General features: G+C 55.3%; 1 protein-coding gene across 1 annotated transcript; it reads right to left on the reverse strand.

The window, feature by feature from the left end:
- Positions 1–16681: 16681 nt before the first annotated feature.
- On the reverse strand, positions 16682–24320 carry NT5M (5',3'-nucleotidase, mitochondrial). Its single transcript, XM_039732089.1, has 5 exons — positions 23147–24320; positions 20454–20554; positions 20020–20080; positions 19575–19689; positions 16682–19412 (listed from the first exon to the last, which is right to left on the reverse strand). The coding sequence occupies exons 1-5, from the start codon at positions 23408–23410 to the stop codon at positions 19255–19257; spliced, it is 699 nt and encodes a 232-aa protein (XP_039588023.1). The 5' UTR covers positions 23411–24320; the 3' UTR covers positions 16682–19254.
- Positions 24321–24596: the final 276 nt, after the last annotated feature.

Raw genomic sequence — 24596 nt, forward strand, 5'->3', positions numbered from 1 at the left:
CAGAGTGTGATGAGCTGTGTGTGTTCTGGTGGTGCCCCTGGTTTTGGGCAATGCCATTGCAGGCAGCAGGGGTTGTCACAGGCTCCCCATGCTGTTCCTTCAGGCAGACCTGCTCCATGCTGCCAGGACACGCGGCCGGCCAGGACCGCAGCAAGCGTCACCCTCTCCCCCCACACAATGGGCTGGATGAAGTGCCCACGTGGCAGGAACCCCTGACTGGGCATTGATTTCTCCTCCACCAACAAGCACTCTGCAAGATCTGAGGATCCACCATCTCACATCGGGGCTGTTCAAGTGCACGAGGCTGGCTTGGCAGCAGGGACGGCATTTGAACAAGGCAGGAGCGTGGTGCTTCTCTCCCTGCACCCCATCTGGCACCTGGAAGGCTGCTGGTAATTGCTCCGTGCTGCAGGATGTATTGAGCAGCCAGCTGTGGCATTCCCACTCTGCTCATGCTCACAAACATGTGGGTTTGAGGCAGCGTCAGCAGAGGCTGTGCATCCCATCCATCCCATCCCACAGCTCTCAGCTCAACCCTGGGCTCTGCATCTCACTTGTTTTTCCCTTCTTCTCCACAAAGCAGCTGCAGAAAACTGTGAAAGTGCAAGTCTTGTTCTCAGAGCAGCACCCCTTGAATTAACCCTCCTGCCTTGGTGGCTGGAAGGGGTGTGAGGACATCCATGTGGCATAAAGATGTTGGGCAAAAGGGTTTGGCTGCCAGGTTGTCACTTGTGCCCCTTGTGTAATACACAAGCCCCTAGAAATGAGTTTGCAAAAGATGGTGCTGAGTTTGCCTTAGGAAGGGGTGGTTTGGGGTTTGAGATAAGAGTCCTACGAGCTGGCTGGGAAAGGAGAGAGAGGAAAAAATGCGTCAGGGCAAGAAAGGGGAGAGATAAGTGACGCATCTGGGCTGGGAGCATGAAGCCAATGGCCTTCCTGGCACCATGGGGCTGCAGGGTGGCCAGATCCGGGCTGTGACAGCTTTGGATGGAGCTGGCCCTGTGGCAAAGCCTGCTTGCTGGCCAGGCTTGGGAGCCCTCTGCCAAAACTGCAGAAGGCAGGGAGGAGGCAGCCCCAGCCAGGGACCTGCTCCAGCTCCTCAGGGCTGTGTGGGGAATGGGTGATGGGGATGATGCCCCCCAAATTCAGGCACCTGCACCCCACTCTCTGCTCCATTCCCTGCCAGTGCTGCCATCCCAGGGCACAGGGTGTGGTCAGCAACAGGGCATGGATTAGATATAAATTTTTCACCTTTGGGGAAACCCTGCCCTTTGTACCAGCTCGATCTTTTGAGGCTGGGGTAGGTTTTGTATTGAAACCACATCTGCTGCTGCCCAGAGGGGGATTTGGGTGGCCAAGACCACCCAAAGCAGTGTCTTCGGGAGCCAGCTGGGCGCTCGTGGCCGATTTTGTGTGTTGTCTCCTAATTGCAGCTCTTCATGTTCCCTCAATGCAAAAGGCTCAGTCAGCTGGAGGACGGGAAGTGCGGGGATCCGGCAGCAGTCGGGAGCTGCTGGCAAGGGGGAGGCTCCCGCTTTAGCAGGATCCCTTCTCCCCCACCAAACCAGCTGCTGGCATTTCTCCTGCCACCATCTCCGTCCTCCTGCCGTGGTGCCACATCCGCTCAGGCATCCTGGCAGGAAGAGCGGGAGCTGGCAGCAGCTCCCTGTCCTCATCCCAGCACCGCCGCACCCCTGCGAGCACACAAACACTTCTCTTCTGCCAGCTCCCTATTTGCAGCACTGTATATACAGTATAATCCACCCACGGGCTAGCCAGGCTGTACTTGGCTGGGAAGGACAGAACATCCTTGTGATTCAAAAGGTCAAAATGAATGTCAATACGTTGTGAGCAAGAATGCCAAATTCGCCTTGGGGACACAGGGTGCTTATAGGAACCCGGCTGTCGGGTGTGCTGCTCCCCAACAACAGGCATGGGGTGCCCAAAAAGCCTCTGCTTGCTGCAGGGTCAAGCAGGACAACGGTCCCTGAGAATAAGAATTCCATGGTGTGCTAACAGCTTTGTCTGTTCAGCCCACAGGTCCCTATACCCTCTTTCCATCCCTGGATAGTGAGGTGGTGAGCAGGTTGTGATGCCTCTTAATGACATCCTCCCTGTCTCCTCCAGTTTCTGGTTTTAAAGCCCAAAACTGCCTCCTCCATAGGGCTCTGGTGCAGAATTTTCTTCCCAGGGCTCGGGTGTGGTTGATGTCCATGAGCAAAACACAGCTGTTTGCTCTGATATCCGGAAGGCAGCAAATCCCACTGAGCACCGGACCGGGAGAAACCACCCCTCCTCCTCTTCCCAGATGGAGTGAAACTGCTGTCATTTCAAGCCGGGCTGGAGGAAGCTCGGCTGGAGCGGATGGCTGGGATTGATTTCCAAGTGACAGAGGCACTCGCGTGTCCCTTGAGCTGCCGGCCCTGTGCCTAACGATTTTCCCTGTTAATAATCTCCACTGAGCAGCAGCAGTGCAGGCACAGGGCACGGGGATGAGTGGGATCATTCAGAGCCTGACGTGGCAATGGCAGGTCCGTGCTGTTCTCCCTGACATATGGATCCTTTCCATTCCTCCCCAGCCCATCCCAGCAGGAGTGCTGCCCATGGAGCCCTCAATGCCAGCAGCACCCGCCCCCGTAATTATGGACCTATTTAATGAAAACAAAGTCTCTGGGCTTGGGGAATTTGGAGGTGAATTAGGAAACCCCTTCACAGTGGCAGGGAAACTCCCAGGAGCTGATGGTGTTTTGCAGGAGGGGTTTGAAAGCTTTGGAGCTGTGCTGGGTGCAGGGGTTCCAAAGTGTGTCCTCTTGGACACAGCATTCCCACACACAGAACTATGGACTGGCCTGGATTAGAAAGAATGTTAAAAGTCATCCAGTTCCAATCCCCAGCCATGGGCAGGGACACCTTTCACTATCCCAGGTTGCTCCAAGCCCCGTCCAACCTGGCTTTGGACACTTCCAGGGATGGGGCAGCCACAGCTTCTCTGGACAACCTGTGCCAGGGCCTCACCACCCTCACAGGGAGGAATTTCTTCCCAATATCCCATCTAACCCTGCCCTCTGTCAGTGGGAAGCCATTCACTCCATGCCCTTATGCAAAGTCCCTCTCCAGCTCTCTTGGAGCCTCTTCAGGCACTGGAAGGGATTCTAAGATCTCCCTGTCACCTTCTGTTCTCCAGGCTGAACATCCCCAGCTCTCTCTCACCCCAGCTGTCCCCACAGCAGAGCTGCTGCAGCCCCTGGAACATCTTTGTGGCCTTCTCTGGACCTGCTCCAGCAGCTCCACATCTTTCTTCCCCTCCCTCTCCTGGTGCAGTGCAGGGAGCAGGAACAAGAACATGAACTTGGGCACAAGTTTCTCCAAACACAGACTTTTGGGGACACCCCCAGCTGTCACCATCCCAGTGCTGCTGTCCAGGAGGAGCAGTGGGACACTTCTGTCCCTGCTGGAGTCGAGGTCGGGGCAGGCAATGGGAGCTGGCAGTGCTGCCCAGCCTGGCAGGGCTCTCGCGGCCCCGACCTTTCTGCCTTTGAAAACAGGATGGGAACAAGACGCACTTTTGTTTTCAGTTTGGGAGCTGGAACGGGACCTTCAGGCTGTTCCTGGGATGTTACAGCCTCCAGGCTGTGGTGGGGGTGGGGACCAAGCTCTGACACCCCAAGCAACCTCACTGCTCCTTTGCATCCTTCCCGTTTGTCCTTCGTCAGCAAATCCCAAAGGCTGGCTGGGGAAGCTCCTCTGGGAGCACAAGCAGGGATGAGCAGCTCTCAGTCAGCCTTCAGCTGGAAACCCCCCTGGCTCTCACCACGTGCTCAGGGAGCCCAGGGAGGTCAGGGAGTTTGTGGTGCTGCTCCATGAAAAATGTGACTGCTGCCCTGGGTAGCACAGGGCACTCAACTGGAAAACCAGCATATTCCAGTTGTCTGCACCTTGTCTCACCTCTAAAACCCCTTGGTGGCCACCAAGGAGCTGCTGGCAGTGACCTGGACTGTGCTGTGGGGACAAGGCTGGGGACAGGAGGGCAGGGAGCAGCTGGGGCTTGCAGCAAGGCCATGCTTATACTCACAAAATGGAGGAAAATGGGACTGAATCCCACATCCCACCATGAGCATTGTGGCTGGTCCTTACTCAGGGACGTGGGGACTCTGAGTCACAGAAACCAGGGACAATGTGACCCTGCACCAAAATCAGGAAAAGCTCTGGGCAGTGTCTCCTTGCACAGGGCTGGCAGTGGTTCACTGCTCCATGTATCAGCCACGAGGTGGGCACCCTCATCATCTGCTGTGGGTATTTTATTCCTCTGGTGTGGCAAGGGAGATTTCTAGAAGAAAAAGTGAATCATTACAACCCCTGATGGCAGGAGGGGGTCTGGCACTTTGTTGTCACCCACCACCAGCTCTGGGACAAGCTCAAGGACAAAAAACTCAGTCTCTCTGCTTCCTGGCCCTGCTCCTTATCAACCTCCCACACCCACAAATGGAGAAATAATCTGCCTGGTTCCTGTGGAAGAGATTGTGAGCGGCCAGTGATGAGAAATCACACGGGTCCTGCCACGTTGGTGCACGTGCAGGCACACAGAGGCTCCTGCAGCATTTCCCAGCAAATCCTTGGATTGTTCCAGTAACTCTCATGAGCCACTTTTGGTTGCCCTCCATGGTTTTCTGCCCCTTTTGTGTGCTGAGATCCCATTTAATCTCTTCACTGACAAGTTCATAACACCTTTTGCAGTCTTGGGCTTCTTGTGGCAGTTGTCACATCAGGAAAATAGTTGTTTTTTTAAAAAGAAAATCAAGATTCCCATGAAATTTCTGCTGTGGAGACCTCAGGAGTTTACTAGGAAAACTAAACCTGATCTCAACTGCCTGTACCATGGAAAGCCAGGGTGAGGCTGTTTGTGTGTTCTGTAGTGTTTGGCCCAAAATCTCCCCAAATCTTTCTCCTGGCTGAACCCAAAAAGGCTGAGTGAAGACAGGTCCCTACAGTGCAGGAGCTGCTATGGGGCTGGGAACATTGGGGTTTGTAAAGCACAGAGCTGGGAAAGGGGCTAGGCAAGGAGCAGGGACACCCAGGGCAGCTCCATCCCTGTCCCCTTTGGCCACAGTCCCTCTGCAGGGCAGGAATACCCAACATTTCCATGAACCCCCAAACACAACGTATCCCTGCCCTGTGTCCCCATTGCCCTGCTCGATTCCTTTTCCTTGTGCTGACATGAGGATTCATGCAGAAGTCAGGTCAGGGACCAAGTTCAGCTGGGAGTATGTGCCCTGCCAAAGGTTTGTGCCCCGAGTTGTCCCTGCACGGGTCCGGCTGGACCGGTGCCGCCCCGAGGTGCTGCAGTGCCAGCACCCTCTGCTCCAGGGTCTTGTTTGTGCCTCTGGGTGATCCTGTCCCTGTGAAAAACACGATCCTTGTTTTTGCTGCCTCAGGGCTGAACCGCTGCCCTCCCCAGGGACGGGTCCCTGAGCGCTGGCAGGGATTTGTAGCCTGCCATGATTTATGGTGGAGGTGGAGCGGGACAGAGCTGTCACAGCCAGCACCAAAGGAGCCCCGGCATTAATCCAGCATGACCTTACCTGGCCACGCAGGACAAAGCTCTGAGGTCAGAGAAGTGTCCCCTGAGGACAGAGGTGGCATCCACAGGATGGGTGACAGCGTGCATGTGTTCAGTCACTCATTCCCCTCATGGAAAAAAACAGACATGAGAATTTAAAATGCAAATTTTTGGCTCTAGTTCAGAAGTTTGCTCATCTGCCACATCCAGGAGGGACATGATAGGAGCTGGCACTGCCACAGGGTACACCAGGTGACCCAAAGACAAAGCAAGTCATGCGGAGTGGCAGCAGATGTGGTGTTGGACTCAGGGAAGTCGCTCAGCAATAACACAAAGCAGAGGAGCTGTGGAAATTCAGGGCTCCCAAGTAACTGGGATCTGGGACACCCCTGGCTTCCAGGCACCTCATCTCCTTACACCACCACCCTCCTCTGCAGGGAGGCAGGGAGGGGAGAGGGCAAAGCCAGCCCCAAGTGCCAACCCCAAATCCCAGCCACTTCTCATTCCTCGGCTGTCACTGCTCCCTTCCCATCCAGCTCCTCCTGATCCATGCAGGGCTCTGCAGCCAGACCAAACACCTCTCACACGGCTGCGACCCAGACAATTAAATACATTCAATACAGCACCTTGTCTTCTGCAGAGTGTTGAAATCCAGCCCTGGGTTCTCCCAGCCTGTCTCTGCCCTCCTCCTCCCCTCCTGGGTGAGAGGTCTGTGGTTGCTCAGCTCTGTTTGCTAACCGGGAATTTTTCCCCTCAGGCTGTTTCTTTATTTTCACTGCAAAGCGATGCAGAACCACCTTGACTGAGAGCAGGTGAAAGCTCAGCACTGGTGCCTGCACCAGTTCAGACCAGCAAGGAGCTGGGCATTCTCCTGGGGGGTGGGATCAACGTGAAGGGACACAGAGAGGTCCTGCAGTGGGATCAGGTGTACAGATTTGGGGTCTGCCATGAACTGGGGGACACTGAAGTGGTGGCACGTGTGGGGTCACACCAAAGCCAGCACTGCCTGGGGGAATGCTGGGGATCCCTTTCCTCAGGGGACCCCAGGTGGGTTCTGGGGCTGTCAGGATGGAGCTGTCCACCTTCTAAACCTGAGACAGCATCACCAGCATTCCTCCTGGGACAATTTGAGACAGTGGCTGGCCTTCCAGACAAAGAGCCTTTGGTGATGAAATGCCTCTTGAGCAGCTCCATACCAGACTGACAACCAGCCCGTGCTGAGGTCATGCTCTTCCAGCTGGGTTGCCACCAGCCAGTGAGTTATTGCAGGAGGAAAGAGAGGATTTAGCCTTCATTTATCCTTGCTGCAAAAAGCTGGGTGTCTCTCCCCCAGCCCTGAGTATGGATTTGAGGCTGTGAGCTTCACCCTACTCCCTCCATGGCCGTGTGCATCCCCCACTGCCACCCCAGTGTGTGTGAGCTCGTGGGAAGCCCCTACACAATGCAAGCGTCTTCCAACACATTCCCCACTCACCAGAGTTTGGGCAGACCCTGGATTGTCCCCATTTTGGGTCCTCCTGGGGACCAGCCTGGCTGGGCGGAGGAATGGCAAAGAGTTCCAGCACACAGGGGCTGTGCCAGCCCTGTCCCAGCCATGGGCTCTGGGAAATACCCCGTGAGCCTGCAGGGCTGTACTGGCAGGAGTGATACCGATCCCTGTGGCTGATAACAGCCTTTCACGGCTCCCAGCCAGCCTCTCTGGGAAGGGTGAAGCAGTTCAGCCTCCCACAGCCCCAAGGAGAGGAAAGGCAGGTGCAAACAGCTAAAAATTAGTTTGGGGAGAGCCAGGGCCGTGCTGTGCCAAGCCCTGCTGCATTCACAGTGGGTATCAAAGGCGGTGTCGGGCCCCTTGTCATGCCATGTACCCCCCACTAACACTTTCCAACTCCTGTGCTCATTTTCACCCAAATTACACTGGAGGTAGAAGTCAAAAGGCAATTTCTATGCGCATCAGGAGAGTTGCTGATGGAGGATGGAGAGGCGAGACAGCTCCTGCTGAGAAAAACGCTGCAGCGTGAGCCCAGCCCTCCACCAGCCACCGGAGCAGCCGCCCAGAGGCCAAACTTCCTGGGAAATCTGGCTTCCTTGGGCTGGCCACTCACGGCGGGGCTGGGTTTGTTTTGTTCTGGGCTTGAGATACCGGTGGGATGAAAAAAATGCTTTGTAAGTGTTGAATTAAAAGGATGATGCAAAAGCTGCAGGGTGCTTTGGCTGGGAAACGTGAGCGGCTCGCAGTCGGCCCCGACGGGGCTCAGGCTGTTTGGAGAACATGGGGTTTCTGTGATTAGGCTGCTCATATGACTCAATATATAACCACCAGTTACACACTAGATTTAATCTTGGGTCAAAAGTCATGGATAATTCAAACCACGCAGAAAATGTTGATCGCCTGCTTGCCGGAGCTGTTTTTCTCTGCAATTCTTTGTTTGGGCTAAACAACCTCTGCAAAGCAAATGCAGCCTGGCTCAGGGCAAGAGTGGAGCCTGTCCTGGCTGGAGTAATGCCTGTTCTCACTCCAGGAGCTGTCTGCTCTGCCTGCATCCCACATCCAACTTTCTGGATCTCATTTCATCTCATGCATTTGCTGTGGGGGAAAAATAAGGATGATTCACGCCCTAAACTTCTCGTTGGAAGCATCCCATCAGTCCTCAGCCAAATCACCTCACTGTTTGGGCAGTGAGGGTGCCTTCCTCACCCTGAGGGAGCAAAGTTGGGAATGCTGCCTGTCATGTCCCTGTGGCAAGTCGGATACCTGACTCCCTGCATGCTGTATTTCGTTTGGTTCCTCTCAGGGACTGCCCCAGTTTCTTGGTTTGGGCAGTTTCTCTCCCGACCAAGTCACAAAAACCACTCTGGTATCTGAAAGATGCCAGTGGGGATGGTTAGGAATGTTCTGCCTGGTTGGGTTTAATGAGCAAAGGATTCCCAAGCAGGGTCTTGGAAGCACTGATCAGGTCAAAGATCTGTGCCTGGGTGGTGAGGGACTGGACCTGGAACAGCCCAGAGGAGCTGTGGGTGCCCCATCCCTGCGAGTGTCCAAAACCAGGTTGGACAACCTGGGATAGTGGAAAGTGCCCCATGGAAGGGGACTAGAACCCCATGACCTTCAAGGTCCCCTCCAACCCAGGCCATTCCATGATTCCATGATCTTGAGCTCTGAGGTTTGAGTGTGTTTGTGGGGAGTTTGCTGCTCCGTGCACCCGTGAGCAGATGATTGTCCTTTCACTGCTTTCCAGAGGCAGCATCCCCGATTTCTGGTGAGTTGCTTCTCTGCCAAAAGCTTCACTGGGCAGGAAGGGGAGAAGCCATCCCTCAGCTTTGCAGAACACTGCCCTGCAGGATGGTTATTTGTAGGGAATGCAGCGTCCCTTTGCCGGTGGCAGCAGACGTCACTGCTGGGTTGTTGCACAGGGACAAGGGCCTGTCGTGGAGCATGGCTGAGCTCATCCATCACTGAACTCCTCTGCTCCTCAGTCTCCTCTCAGGTCATTAGGAAGGATGAGTGATCCTCCCTTCCCCTACAAAACCCTTTGCCATGCAGTGACAGAGAAGGATGCGAAGAGCCCCTAAGAGCACAGAAAAGCTTTTCCCTGTAGGAACACGAAGGAGGCAGGGAAGCAACATCCAGCCCATTTTGCAATCAGGAGGTGCACTGAAACAACCACCTCACCCAGGGCTGGGCAGGATGATGCTAAACCCCATTTCTGGGCAGAACCTCCCCCTGCCCTCACCACGGAGCTGCCAGAGGAGCCAGAGGGTTTCACCAACAAACCAGGGATCTGAGCCTGGGGCAGAGCCAGCCACAGCCTGAGAGGGCTGATTCCTCTCCCCATACATCTGCACAGGAAAGAGGCAAAGCCCTCGGGGATGAGGAGAGAAAGCACTGGAACAGGCATAAACAGCTTAGTAATAATACTAATGATAGCAGTTAGCACGTCGGCAGCGGTTTGCAGCGCAGAGCTCTGTACAAACATTAATTAGTGCAGGCAGACAATTCAGCGATATGGTTCCCATTTTGCCAACTACCATGAGCAGAGAACCGACCATCTGCTTAAATCCTCTTTAATTTAATCCCAGCGCCTTCATAGGAAAATCCTGAGCCCGTTTCAGCCTCAGATGAAACTGCCCAGGAGGGGAGGGACCCTTCAGACTCTCCTGGATGCCACCAAGGGATGTTTGAAGGGTGTTGGTGGCTGTGGGCTGAGCCTGGAGGTGGAAAACACACGGTGGCTGTTTTCTGTGTCAATAAATACACGTGGTGTAGCCAGAGCACCGGTGGTTTTCCTTTGGACACGTGTTGCTGGAGTCTTTGGGGTTTTCCAGCTGGAGGTGTAGAGTTGGTTTGGGCTATTCTCATCCTTTGCTGCCCTGCCTGTGGTAGTTTTTATGACTTGTTGGGACAGCTGGTTCATTAATAAAAAATAAAGCAGATGGGATTAAAGCCCTTTGGGGTGTCTGTCCTGGCTCCAGGGACATGTGTGGCTGAGACTGCAGGCACCAAACACCAGGATAAGCTCAAACTGCTGAAATTGGGGGATCCAGGCCTTTTTTTCTTTAAGGATTATTGCACAACAAGCACAGACTGCAGCAGGATTTGGCCAAAGAGAGGGGTCAGCACTTGGGGCTTGGTTGAAGCCCAGCACGAGACAAAGGAACAGCACCCCAAAAATTCCTCGGGGGAAATGCAGATCTTGCAGGAGGGTGAGCAGCTGGAAGCAGAGCTGTGATCACACCTCAGCACAGCAGTGCAGTGCTGCTGGGGGTGCAGCCATGCCTGGGGCTTTCTGCAGCCCTCCCTTGCTCCACAGATAATTCCTCGGCAGGAAAAGAGGCAGATGGAAGCACAGGGGATGGAAAAGGCCAATGCTCCCACAAGGAGATCCCCTTCTCCTTCAGCAGCAGGAAAACATGTTTGCCTACTCTTAAGCTAATATTGAAACCACTGAGCTTTCCCAAACACTGTGTCTGAATTTCCCACTGCACGTGAACTCATCAGCCCTACACAGGGAAGAACGTGCTCAGCTACAGCACAGGCTGCTTTTCCCAGGCTGATTTATCAGGAATAGTGGCTTTTTTTTTTTTTTTTCACTAGGTATAGATTTAAAAGTCTGTAATGGTGGATTTTTTCCTCTTCTCTGGGCAGATGGGTCTTAACACAGAGTCAAGAAGGGTTTGCAAAGAATTTTATTTTTTCTTTTAGACAAAAGAGCTCTTTAATCACTTTGTCCCTGACTGAGCACATCTTATATTTCATCTAAATCCTGCACTGAGCTGAGCTGGACCTGCAGCTACATTGCAATTATACAGAAAGTGAAATGCTTGGCTAAATCAGGGCTTTCCTCCTCTCACCATCTCCCAGGGCCTTTTCAAATTATGCCCCAGCCCAGCCATGTTTTGAGTCCAGGATGGTGCAAATGGTGCAGATAATGCTGATTTCAGCAAGATCCTCCAAGCTTGGGCTCTCTGTGAGTTTTGTCTTGTGAATGGCATCCCCAGGCAGCTCCTGCATCCCATCTCCACACCAGGTTGCCTTGTTAAGTGTCTGATTTTAATTTCTCTCAATCAGGAGCTGGGCCCGAGCAATTACGTAGTAACGAGCAATTCATCCAGGGGGAGAGTGTGGATCTAGGTTAATTGGTCTGACAACTGAACCCAAGCCTTTCTGGTTTTGCCCAGTTTCCCTTATTTTTCTCTCCTTCTGCACAATCTCTGCAAAGCTCTCAGCGTTGTTAATTAAGGAGGTAACTTCACCCCAAGGGCTGTTTTGTTCTCCCCTTCCTCCTTCGAATGCAAGGATAAAAAAAGCAGCAAGAATTAGCTAGTTTGGGATGAAACAACCACCTCAGAGCAGGACAGAGCCGGCTGGAGTCAGGCTGTGTGGAGCTGCCGCTGCTCTCCTGGGCTTTGGGGAAACAATGCTGCGTGGGGAAGGCAGGTGCTGGGCCAGGAACACTCCTCCAGGCACGTCTGACGTGTTCCACAAGCACACTGCAGAGCAGGACAGGGTGGAAAACAGCAGGGTCCCTAGGGCTGGGGGGTTCTGGGGGTTCATGGCTGGGGCTGCAGTGCTGCAGGTTTGGGGGGACAGGTGCAGGAGGGTTTATGGCTTCTTGGGAACATGTAGCCCTAAAGGTTTGGGCACTTCTGAACCCCTTTTTGTATAAAACACTGTCAAAAGCCCTGTCCATGGGGGGTTCTGCCCTGTGGCCACACCAGGAGGAGTAGAAATGAAGCTCTGCCCTTTCTTGGTGGTGTCTTTTTATGAATTCCCATTACAAAGCAGGGCTCTGCCCATGCTGGGCAGGGTGTGACACTCAGGTCCCTATTTTCCTGTATCCCTTAGGTGTGGGCAGTCCCAACTCCCCTATACAGAGAGGAGCTAGAACATATTCTGTGCCTCCATTTTCATAATCTGAATGGTTGTGGGTAACCCAGAGATCAGTTTTGGAGTGAGGAGATGCCAGTGATGTTGACAGTCAGACATGTTTCCCTGCAGACTGTTATGTCCTGCAGAGAATAAACTGGCCCTGGGGCAGGGAACCAGTCCCAAAACATCCCCTGTGCTCTGAGGGTGGCTGAGGCTGCCACTGTCCCCAGGAGCCACCCAGGAGCACTTTCCCTGGGATAAAAGAGGATGTGCACAAGATGCATGAGCAGGAAGCACAGCTGTGAGACAGCTCTGCTAGACTGGAAAAGGAAAATCTGTTATAAAACAGGCACCCAAGGCAGGAGCTTGCTTTTCCAGAGGCTGTGAGAGCCAGAGGGTCTGGGACTGAGAGCAAAGGAGATGCCTGCAAGAGGAGGACAGCTGGAACACCTGGAAAGCTTCAGAGATTGTTCCTCAGGCTCATGGAGTCTCACCTGGCATGGCTGTGACTGGGAGGGGAAGGGAGCAGGGCTGGGGCACTGAGCCAGGGCTTCCCAGCTGGCCAAAAGCCTCGTGCAGGTGGGCACAGAAAAGGTAACACCAGGAATCCCATCCCAGCGAGCTGGGGAGCTGGCTAGAGCTGGGACTGGCTGCTGCCCACACCTGGATGGTGCCTTCAGCAGTGGGATCACAAAATGGTCAGGGTTGGAGCCTTAAAGACCATCCAGTTCCAGCCCTGGTGACAGCTCTGAGCCTTGCCTGGGTGGCAGCAGTGTGGTGTTCAGGTGCTTTGCAGCACCAAGCCCCTGCCTTTCCCATCCCTTCTCCCAGGAAGGACTCAGGCCATGCAGCAGGAGCTGCTCCTCATCTTCACACATCCCATGGTGCTCACAACAGGACCCTCTTGCCTCACTTTACTAAACAGAAGCCAACTCCCAGCCTCCACAGCTGCTGCCAGTGCATCTCCCAGCATTTTTGGGAGTTTCCCTGAGCCCTCTGGTGTTTTGAAGCCATCCCCAGGAGCTGCTGGGTGACTCACCAGAGGTTTGTGGAGGCAGCACAGGTGCTGCCCAGCTGAGGCTCCCTCTGGGATGGCATGAAGGAAAAATGCCATGGGCACACAGGGGCTCACAGGCTTGATTATACCTCCACAGACCCTCAAATGCTCTCACCCAGTGCCTGAACTACAGCCCTTCAATAATTACTGTTCATCTCCCTCCCCAGGATGGCAGGAAAACAGACCCAGCTCCAGCCCTGGTTACCTGGAGGTGCTCAAAGCAGATTCAGGTGCATGGAGTATTGAACCCAGACACAAGCTCACCCCAAATCTGTCAAGTTAGAGTTTAAATCAGTGTGTGCTCAGGGTGAGTGTGTTCTGGGAGAGGAGCAGCACCGTTTCTCCAGGGCACCTTCTCCATCCCAGGATCATTGCTGGCAGCCAGCAGCTGAGGAGGAGTGGACAGGTGGGGGACAGGGATGAGCTCAGGGTGGTGTGGGGTGTGCAAGCTCAGCTCCACTGGTCTGTGCCCATGGTGTGGCCTGACAGCAGTGCCCTCCCCTATGACGGGTGTTTACAGAGCTGGACAGGATCCCTGGAGCCCTCGTGTCCACGTCCCTCTGGCTGCAGGACACCAGGGTTCTGCGAGGTCAGACCCTTCCCCCAGCTGCATCCATGAGCTGGGGACCTCCAGGAAAAAGCCATGAGCTGGGGACCTCCAGGAAAAAAGGCACTGGTGGGATGTTGCTGGCAGGTTTGGTGGTTGGTGGGAGCAGCAGGCGAGGTGGCCTCGTGCTCGGGGTTGCTGGTCCCGGCGGTGCTCCCAGTGCAGCGTCAGCTGGATTTTGGCAGCTCTGAGCCCTGGCCCCTCGCTGCCCACAGTCCTGGCCCCAGGGAGGCTGGGAGAAGGTGGCATGCTCACGTCTGAATACAACATGTTCCCCAGGCATGTTTGTTAACATAGTCACAAATAAATATTTTGCAAGATTTTTGCCAGGAGGACGGGCTTAATGTGTGTGGAGCCTTGAAGGACAGGAGAAAGCCAGTGCAGCCTATCATGTGGGCTCTGCTCTGGCCTCCCCAGCACTGCTGGGGCAAGGGAAGTTATTTCTCTCTGGGGAGTGCATTACTCAAGTCCCTGTGCACAAATTGAGAAGAAAATCCCATTAATCCAACCTGGAGGGAAATAATATCATAGTGCTGGGGGAGAATGGAAAGGCCAGCAAAACCCACCAGGAACCATCCTCGTCCCCCTGTCCTTACCACTGTCAGATCTGCCCCCACTCTGCTCCCCAAAACAGGCTCTGGCTTCAGAGTGAGCAAAAGGAAAAGGCAAAGTCATGTTCCAGCTCCTTGGGGGATTTCAGGCTTTCGGGGCAGGATGAGCAATCTCAGCCCTGGGAGAGCTGTGAGGTCCCAGGGGGGAGCAGGGGCAGAGCTGAGCAGGGGAAGGAGGGAAGCCCTGGGCTGTCAGGGGCCTTCAGCCTGTGATTTTTCCAGGGATATTTTCTATATGGACCCTATAGGTACCTAGTTCATCTTCTAACCCACAAGTCATTCATGTTTTTGCCCATCCCATTCTCTGCCCCATCCAGGAGAGAGAGCAAGGGCTGGGAGGAGGCTCAGCAGCTGGTGGAGGCCACCCCAGAGCATTTCCCCTTCCCTGGAAATGTCCAAGGCCAGGCTGGATGGCACTTGGAGCAACCTGGGATAGTGGAAGGTGTCCCTGCCCATGGGTTGCAATGGGATGGTTTTCAAGATCCCTTCCAGCCCAAACCATTCCATGATTCTCTGATTTCCCTGGCGGCTGCGGCTGCCCCTCGGTACCCCTGGTGTGCCTCTGTGCCTGGGGGCTGCAGAGCCCAGCGGGAGGGACACAGAGGGCATTGGAGCCTGGGCTGGATACCCGGCAGGGCTGCAAGGAGGGCTGGCACACGGTGCAGAGCGCAGGCTGGCAGCTCCACACGCGATCACACAGTCCCCTCTAGTGGCTATTCCTCTTCCATCCACATCCCATCCTCGCGGATGTCCTGCCCGCACTGCCTGGGCTCCAAAGCCGGGTCCCAGAGCACCCTGCAGCACCACGCTGCTCCTCTCCTGCAGCTGGGCACGGCGGCAGAGCAAAGCCCGTCCAGCTGCCTGCAGCTGCTGCGTGGCTTGCTCGCTCCTTCCTTCCCCTGCTGCGTGTTTTGGGTGACTCATCCTCCCCGCAGCCCCGGCTCTGGACACACCGCCCGCTGCCCTTGCGTCAGGGCTGGCCCCGGCTGGCCCCTGCCTTCCTGGCCCTCGCTCCGCTGGGATTTCACACTGCTCCGAGGCACTTGGGCAGTGGCCAGCACGAGCACGAGCTAATGAGCACCCGAGCTAATGAGCATCCGAGCTGATGAGCATCCGAGCTGATGAGCACCCACTAGCGACTGCTTCCCGGACCCAGGGCCAGCATCACTTGTTCCCAGCCTGCCAGGGCCTGCTGCCTTGGGCCAGGGATGCTCTCGGGTGGGAATCCCCTGAGGGGGGTGAGTGTTGGAATATTTGTCCAGCAGCTCCTACCCACGGGAAGGGTGTAAATGTTCCCACCAGCACCCTGAGCACTGCCCTGTGCCCTGTGTACCATCTCCTCTCTACCTCTGCCTGCTTTAGAAACTGCTTATCACCTGGAATTTATGTGATATCTGCAACCTGAGGCTTTTCAAGGGGAAAAAAAGCCACGTAGGAGAGCGTGGAAGAACAGACACAGCGGCAGACCGGGAGTTCACCATGCTCCATCAGGATGCAGCCACTCCAGCTTGCCCCATCTTGTACTGGAAACATGACCCTGGTCCCAGTGCCACCACCCAGCAGCTCAGGTAGAGCTGATGTCAAACCATCCCTGGGCCAGGGAAGGATGGGGTCTCCTCTGGGGAGCTGGGACCTCCAGTGCAGGGGAGGCAGTGGGCATGGAGGAGGAGCTGTGGCCCAACACTTGCTGCCAGGAAGCCCCAAAAAGCACCTGGAAGGGCAGGGAGATGCTTGTGGCTAAACCAGCCCTGGGACAGCTTTATGGGCCCCACAGCAGCAGCCTGGGGAGGTGCACACCCAGTTCTGTTTGAGCTGGCAGCTGAATCACCTTGTCCCCATGCTGGCCAGGATCCCTTGGTGTCCCAGCTCCAGCAGGACTACAGATGTGACCCTGGTAACTCTTTGTGTCCCATCCTGGAGCCACACCAGTGCAAGGAGCACACAGTCAGGTTCTGTCCTGTGATCCTGATTTTCCCAGCCCTGCTGGGATGGTCCCAAAGTGCTCCCTGGCTCTGGTCCCTGTGCCCAGCTGGGCTATGGCACTGCTCACAGCATGCAGGTTCTGGTCAGGCACAGGGACTCTCATGGCACAGCCCCACAATGGGCAGGGGAGTCCATGGACACCTCACAGGAGTGTGTGGATGTGGAGCAGCCAGCAGTGATGGATAAGGCATAAAATCCCAGGGAGAGGCAGCCCACGGCAGTCCCAGCCCCTTTTATAGCTTCTGCTCTGTGGCCCAACAGGACTCACACTTCACAGCTTTATTTATTATACAAGATCTTTAGGACCATGAACTCCACCCTGCACTTGGCTTTATTTCTGCCCACAGGGACTGTGTCTAACAGGCTGATGGCACTGCCAGGGCAGCAGGGCTGGCTGCAGGTTTTCTGGACAAGGGGACATTCCCAAACCTGGAGGTGAAATGCCCCCCCACCCCTTTTCCCAGAGTCACGGCTGGGAAACTGCAAACCCCAAACCCCATTTTTAGGCAGCTGGATGCCAAACAACCCAGTGTTTATTGCAGTGCTCCTCATTTGCCTCAGGTTTATAGATGTACATTCAAAAACAAAAGCTCTGTGTATCTCAGCTGGACACAGACAGGCTTGAAGGACCAAGGGGCTGATCCATCAGCCATGGAGTCAGCTCCTGGTCCTGAGTGTGGGAGCAAACAGTGCAGCTACCAGCTCAGGATCTCTGTGCATGGAACTGGAGCTTCAGGCATGAGAAACTCCAGCTCTGCTTTCAAGTATATTCGGTGTGGTGTGTTTACCTCTTGCATCACATCTCACCACAGGGAAAAGTCCTGCTGGCCCCAGAGAGCCACATCCCTTGGGTCTGCCCTGGCCTCGGGGGAAGATGACAGATTTGGGCAGCTGCTGGAGAGATGTGCCAGCTCGTTTTGGCTCAATAAGCAGGGAGAAGGCTCTGGGGAGCTCAGGCAGCTCATATTTACATGGTACCATTAGAAAAAAAAATAGCTTGGACCCCATGAGGTCACCCTGGCTGCACAGAGGGGCCAACAGCTGGTGGAGCCAGGGGGTTCCTGATGTTCAGCAGCTGCAGCAGCTGCCCATGGTGCTCCCACACTGTCCCAGTTCCCAGCCTGCAAACCCCCCAGCAGCTCTTGGCCAGAGGGCTGCAGCTCAGGCAGCTGCACGTCTCAAATAGACCCCTCCAAACCAAACCCACTGCCCAGAGAAGCACACAGTGGTTTACACAGGAAACAAAAATGAAAGGAAAAAAAGAAAGAAAGAAAAAAAGATGCTTGTGGTATGTAAGTCCTACTGCCCTGGGCCAACCATGCTGACTTTGTAAACTCCCCCCATCCCAAGAAACAGGGCAAGCCCCAAGTCAACACAGGCCCCATCCCTGGCCCTGCAGCACCCAGGGAAGGCACAGGTTCCAAAGCACCAAGTCCAGAACCCCTCCAGGCCCTGGGTACAGGAGGGGTCTGGCTGCCACTGCTGAATTACATTATTTGTTGGTTATGTAGCTTCAAGTTCATGTCCTTTCGTTGATGGGGATCCACAGGAGAGCAGAGAGGCAAAGCAAAGGTGTGAGCACAGGGTGCAGGATGGCAAATCCCAGCCAAGCCCTGGCTAACACCTCTGCCTGTGGGGTTATGTGTCCAAGTGAGGAATTTTACTGCTGCAGCCAGCAAGTCCTTGGGCCAGGAGGGCAGTGGGCTCCTGGACAGCGTGGGGACACACGGCAGCAGGGGCTGATGGCCTCTGTGGTGTCAGCAGTGACACACCCAGCTCGCCCCTGGGGCTTGGTCTGCGGTGGCCCAGCACCAGCTCCCACTGGGGACAGCCAGGCTGTGGCTGCCCTGTGGCAGTGCCACAGGCAGGGAGGGGATGCCAGGCTCTCCCAGCAGCTGGGATGTCTCCCTGAGGCCAGCAGCAGCAGCAGCAGCTTTCTCCTGTCAGACAGGTCGCTGAAGTTCAAGGCCGGACTGCTGCGGGCTCAGAGAAGCAAAAATGAGACAAACAAGGGAAGAAGAGGCTGTGGGCACAGCTGTGCCAAAACCATCCCTCTTGGAGCTGCCCCTTGGTCTAAACCCTCCCTTTTTGGGGGCCAACTGCAGCTTCCCAGCAGCGCTGGCTGCTCCCAGAGCTCAGCAGCCCCTGCACTGCCCCTGGCAGAGGGGGCTGGTCCAGCAGTGTGTGCTGTGAGCCCTTTGCACCAGCCAGGCACTGAACACCTCTCTGCAGGGGCCAGAGCCAGGGGAGTGGGGCTGGCAGCATGCTCTGTCCCCAGACATCCAGAGCTGGGACTGTGGTGGAGCTGCAGAACAAACTACCCTGGGCACCTCTCATGGGCTCCCATGCTGCTTTTGGCCAGGGTAGAGTTAATTTTTTTCACAGCAGCTTGTATGGGGCTCTATTTTCTGTGAAGAACATTAACTCTACCCTGAATTAAACCAGCACAGCTCCCCAGCCTTTAACAGCAGCATCCCCCCATCTTCCCTTGCAGTGTGTGAGAACTGCAGACAGCATCCATGGACGTGCTTGTGACAATGCCCAGTGCAGGGAGCAGCCCCTGCCTGCTCTCCCTGCCCTTCCAGCCACCCCTCTCCCCAGATCCAGGCACTGCCAGGGGGAAAGATCTCCCGAGGCAGCCCCTTGGGATGAAACCTTGCAAGGACTAAAACCACACACATGATCCCTGACATGACGTGGAGGGGAGGATGCAGAGCTGGTCTGTGCCCTGCAGTGCACCAGGCAAGGGCAGTGACACGCTGAGGGTGACCTTGTCCAGGCTGTGGGGGGTGCAGATGCAGCACAGAGACCCCAGGAGCCAGTGGGAAATGCCCCCCAGCCAGGCTGTCAGGTCCGCAGGCACAATCCTGCTGTTGCTCCCTCGTGGCAGGGCTGGGCTGGGGTCTCTTCTTCAAGTCCAGGTGACTGTGGCACTTCAGCTCACCCTCCCCTTCCTCTCTGCAGCAGAGACAGTGTCTGTCTGTCTGTCCATCCGTGGTTCTGGCCTTCAGCAGGGCTCCACAGGGACACAGGCAGGTGGCTGCAGCCCCAGGTGGCCGTGGGGGCTGGTGTTTAGGTGGCCTGGCCGGGTGGGAGGCGTTTGCTGTCCAGAATGGCCTTCCAGTCATCAGACCAGGAGTGCAGCCGGCGGCTGGGGGGCTTCAGCTGCAGGTGCTTGTTGTGGCAGGCAGTGAAGAGCACGTGCTCCCAGCTGGGGTTCTGCTCTGCCCCTGCAAGGGAAGGAAGGTCAGTGGTCTGGATAACTCCACTGAGACACTGAGGTTGATTTTACTCCAACGTGAAGACCCCAAAGTTACAAAACCCAAACAGCACAGCAAGACCAACACCCATCCCCGGCTGCCCCCAGTCAGTGCTTCACCCTCAGCCCTCACCTGTTATATCAGGTCTGTCATCTATAAGCAGATCAGCAGAAACCACTGTCTTATCTCGTGTCAAAACAATCTGCTCAAGAAATTCAGGGCCAAAGTGCTTCTCCACCCAGGCATACTGGAAGGCAAGGGATGGCTGGTGAGCTCAGGGAAGGCTGATGGATGGGGCAGGGGGTGCTTGGTGGGGTGGCAGCAGCCCTGGCCCCCACTCAGGGAGGATATCTCTCTTAGTAAGTTCATTAGTGGGATGGATTTGGATGCTGTTGGAGTAAAAGTTCTTTGAAAGCCAAGCAGCTTTTGATGTCATGATGAAAGACTAAGACCAAGAGCCTCAGTGCATGCAAATGGATGGCACAGGTAAATTCTACAGCCAGAGGCATGCAGGGGTCAGACACCTTTCACTGGGCAGTGTGGATGGGAGGGGGAGCTGAGATTTGGGCCTGCTCACCTTCTCATAAGGGCAGTACCGGTACTTCTTGATTGGGCTTGTGCAGATGAACACATCAGTGCTGCCACAAGGAGAAAAGCAGGGGCAGAGTGTCATTCTGGGCCAGAGCAGGCAGCAGCCCAAAGCCAACCCCCACCACACACAGACCAAACAGATTTAAGACATGAATCCCCCATCTCACAGAATCCCACAGCACAATCGTATTCCCCTTTTCACAACCTTTGCTGGGAGCAGAGAGCTGAAGGGAAGAGGCTGCACATGGCTGATATTCTAGGTGACTGCTCCAGGAGTCAAAGCCCTCTCTCCCCTCCCTTCCCTGATGGCTGGGAGATATTTATTTTTAATGCTGTTGTTGTATCAGCACTTCTGCCAAGAGGTGGAAGTGAAGACACAGCTGCTCCTCTGTCCATCCCCACACGCAGGTTCATACTCACTCTGCCAGATTTGCCATTTGCTTCACAGCTTCCACAGCCCCAGGGAGAGGGTCCAGCTCGATGAAGAAGTTCTTGGATTCCCAGATGCTGATGGCTTTCTCCTGTGAGGGGAAAGCAAGCAGTTACTGCACTTCTTGCAATTTTTCCTGCATGTGCATCCTCCTCACTCTTTGCTAGGACAGAGGATGGGACAGGGAGAACAGTGGGAGCACCAGCTCCAGTCCCTCCTGCTCACCCCTCTGCCTCTGTAGGTGCCTCTGCTCCCCACCCACCAACCTGCAGCCACCCCAAACAATTCAGATTGGAGATGCTCTGGAACAAAAAACCAGGCTTGGTTTTGCCTCTGCAGCCCCACACACAGAGGGAGCTGCACCTTCCTGTAAGGCCAAACACCAGAGATTGTCCAGATCCAAACCAAACCCATGCAAAGGGACAGATCCAGGTGGATCCAGCTGTCGTGGCCTGGTGGCCCTGCTCTACCTTGATGCTGTTCAGGCACAGGTGCTGCCTGGCCTATTTGTCTCCATGAGATCACTTAAAATAGCAGCCAGGCTGCTCTCTCAGGAGAAGGTTACAGGAGGAACATTACATTACATTACAGCAGGAACCACACGTCAGGATGAATGCAGATGCTCCTCCTCAGGGAAGCCTGGGCAAGGTCTAGCAGGCAAATAGAGCATCTCCAGGCAAGGATTTGAAACACAACATCCAGGACAGCAGCCTGGGGGCACTGGTGTGGCACAGGGAGAACACAGAGGAGACCACAGGGAGCAAAACCTTGGGGTGAGGGCAGAGTCCAGGGGCTGCCTGCAATGGGTCCAGCTCAGCTGTGAGGAACTGCAGCCCCTGCACTGCCTCAAACAGCTTTACAGCTTGTCAGGTGCCAAGGAAAGCAATTATTTTTCACAAACACCGTGTCCTCAGGGAGGAGAGCTGGGAGGAAGCAGAAGCAGCCCAGCCCCAGTGTTGTGGTGCAGAAATGCCTCCAGGCTCCATGGCAAGGACAACCAGCCTGAAAGTTTGCCATGCAAACATTCAAACTCCAATTGATCTGCCTCAGACTGAGCACTAATGGTATTTTATTTTTAAGATATTGTCTGTAGTTGCACAAGAGACCCCTGAGAAATGCAGCCTCGTGCAGCAGAGCACTTCAAACTGCACTGAAGTGTTTTCTTACAGCAGCACTTCCACAGCTATCCCACTTCCAATTGTGTCAAAAAGCATTTTGCAATCAAGTGCAACTTGAGGAAAAGACCCAGTCCACTCCCAGAGCCAGAAAAATTCCCTGTGGCACCATGACCAGCATGCTGACCAGCAGATGGAAAAATCCCCCAGGCTGGGAATCCCACCATGGGCCAGGACAGACCCTCAGCCCCTTAAGGAATCTCCCTGCCTGTCCAGGGCTCTCATCCCTCCAGGTCTGTGTGCTCACTGCATTGCTGAGCTCCCTCCCTTTCAGAGCTGGGACCTGCAGCTCGTTGGACTCTTTGGCTCCTGTTTTCTGCTCCCTGAAGCAGGTCAGTGGGGCTCTCTGGTCAGAGCCTGGGATGGCCCACGTGTCTGTAGCCACAGAGCAGCTCCTACTCACTTCAGCCCTGCCCTGAAACCACGGGGAAAACCAGGACTGCCCTGAGGTCAGGCAGTGCAAGTTGTTCAGCCCAAGGTTTTGGTGGTTTTACATGATCACAGCAGACACAAGACGAGCTCACTTCATTTAACACATCCAAAGTAGTTACGATCAAGGAAGAAAAAAATTGTTATCATGTCTTACCCCTGCCAAGCAGGGTTTTGAGCAGCTGCTTTACTGCACAAATGATGTCCTGCACTTCCCTCTCACCACTCCCAGCCAGGAAGGACAATTTATTCCTTCAGCTCATCAAGTTCTTTAGGACTTTGCCCATGGGAGAGCCCTGGACCTTATTCCCACTCCTTTCTCTGTAACCATCATACTCCTAACAACAGGAACACTTTTATTTACCATAACACATTTCAATCAGTACAGTCCATGGATGAGACCACAGACACTCACTGGGATGGGAAATTTGTAGAGGCAGAAACCACCTCTCTACAGCAGTCAGCCTGTTGCTGAATGCTAAATTACAACATCAAGAGAGGTTCTGCTTTTAAGCTTTAATTATTAAACTGCATATAATAACTTCTGGCATGGGAGGGCTTGGGTTGTTTTAATTTTAAGTAAGCCTTCAAATGAAGCATCAATTGCATGGTTTGTTCTGAACTGTTCTGCTGCATCCCACCCCTCACATTACTCTTGAGGAGCTAAATAATTCATCTAGGAATGGTACCAATCCAAATCAGAGCTAAAAAACCCCAGCTATACAATCTGGGGTATTTCAAGACAGATGTTCTGAAAGACCCCCTTTCCTTGCATCTGTCTCCATCCAGGCATGCAGAGAAAAAGCCCACTAGGCCATCATATCTAGTGGAAGATGTCCCTCCCCATGACAGGAGGTTGGAATGAGATGGTCTTTAAGGTCCTTATCAGCCCAACCCACTCTAGAATTCTAAGAAAGACACAGACGTGCACAAAAAAAAATAGATTTCTGGGGAAAACCCACTGCTGGATGCCCTCCTGTGTTCCTGTGGGAGCTTTTTGGTGGCCCCACAGCCCTCCCCAGCACCGCTCCCATGACCTGGGGGTCAGAGGGTCCCTGGGGGGGACAAGCACAACTCACACTCAGCTCGGCTCCCAGGCGCCCGTACTGCTCCGACACCCAGAAGCCCCTCCGGTCCTCCAGGGCAATGTAGGGCTTGTCGGGGTACCTGGCCCTGAATTTCTTCAGGAAGCCTCCCTCGAAGTCAGCCAGCACCCCGTCCATGTCCACGAGCACCCGCAGAGCCCGGCGGGACCCCGCTGAGGGGCCCAGCCCCCTGCCCAGCCCGGCCAGGGCGCCGCAGCGCCGCGGCCGCAGGTGCAGGAAGCAGCTCAGCAAAATCATTGTGGAGAGGGATTTGGGGAAAGAGAGGGGGGATTTGGGGCAGGGGGCTCAGGGGAGGGAATGGGAGGCTCAGGGAAGCAGGGTCAGGGCAGGGGATGGGGGTTTGGGGTAGAGAAAGGGGGCTCAAGGAAAGGGATGGGGGATTTGAACAAGGGGATGGGGGCTCAGAGTAGGGGGCTTGGGGAAGGGGATGGGGGCTTGGAGCAGGGGAAGGGGACTTGAGACAGGGGATAGAGCCTTGGAGCAGGGGAAGGGGGCTCAGGGAATGGGATAGGGGCTTGAGGAAGGGACTGGGAGCTTAAGGAAGGGGATGGGGCTTAGAGCAGGGGAAGGGGGCTCAGGGAAGAGGATAGGGGCTTGAGGAAGGGACTGGGGAGCTTGAGGAAGCGGATGGAGCTTGGAGCAGGGGAAGGGTGCCCGAGGAAGCAGATGGGGGGCTCGGAGCAGGGGATCGGGGGCTCAGAGCAGGGCTGGGGGGGCTCTCCAAGCAAAGCGGGGTGCCTCAATCCCGAGCACGCAGCGAGGCTGCCAAGCCGCGGCGGGAGGAAGGAGCGGCCGGGGGCTGCCGGGGGCGATGCCAAAGCCCGTGCTGGCCCCCAGCTTGTCCTCGCCCTGCCCGCCCCATCCCTCCCCGGCAGCGGGGCCGCTGGCCCGACCCGGCAGTGCAAAGCCCAGTTCCTGTTCCCGGTGCCTGGCGAGCCCGGAGCGCCGGCACCGCCTTAAAGCGGCACAAGCGCCCTGCGCCAGCGCAGCGCCGCCGCCCGCGGGCTGCCCTGCCTCAGTTTCCCTCGCTGCCGGGCCGTGGGGTGCCCAGCGCCGCCCCATGCGCCTCCCTGCCTGCGGAGGTGGCGGGGATATGTGGGGACGCACGTAAAAATGGTGATTTTCTGCACGAAACGCACTCGTGTGACAGCTCTGTCCCCTCGTGTGACAGGAGCCCTTAAAAGCCGAGCAGCACTGAAAAAGCCGAGCCCCAAAGAAGCAGCACTGCACCAAGGAGGGCTCGATGTTCTGAGCAGACACCAAAGATCATTCAAAAAACACTTCGGGGGTTAAAACTGATGAAGAAGGGGGAGTTCTCCAAGTGGTTCTGACAGGGTTAGGGACGCACTGAGCCGGGAAATAAAAGCTTCTGCTCGACAGCAAGAATAAGGCTCCAAAATATTAAATTTTTGAAGTCCGGAAT

This window comes from Passer montanus, unplaced genomic scaffold (assembly GCF_014805655.1).
Source record: "Passer montanus isolate IOZ18808 unplaced genomic scaffold, ASM1480565v1 scaffold8, whole genome shotgun sequence".
NCBI lineage: Eukaryota > Metazoa > Chordata > Aves > Passeriformes > Passeridae > Passer > Passer montanus.

Coding starts and splice junctions, on each gene's coding strand:
- NT5M (XM_039732089.1), bottom strand. CDS start 23,410: ATGATTTTGCTGAGCTGCTTCCTGCACCTGCGGCCGCGGCGCTGCGGC. Junction 19,690..20,019: donor GGTACTGCCCTTATGAGAAG/GTGAGCAGGCCC, acceptor CTTGCCTTCCAG/TATGCCTGGGTGGAGAAGCA. Junction 19,413..19,574: donor TGACAGACCTGATATAACAG/GTGAGGGCTGAG, acceptor CTTCCCTTGCAG/GGGCAGAGCAGAACCCCAGC.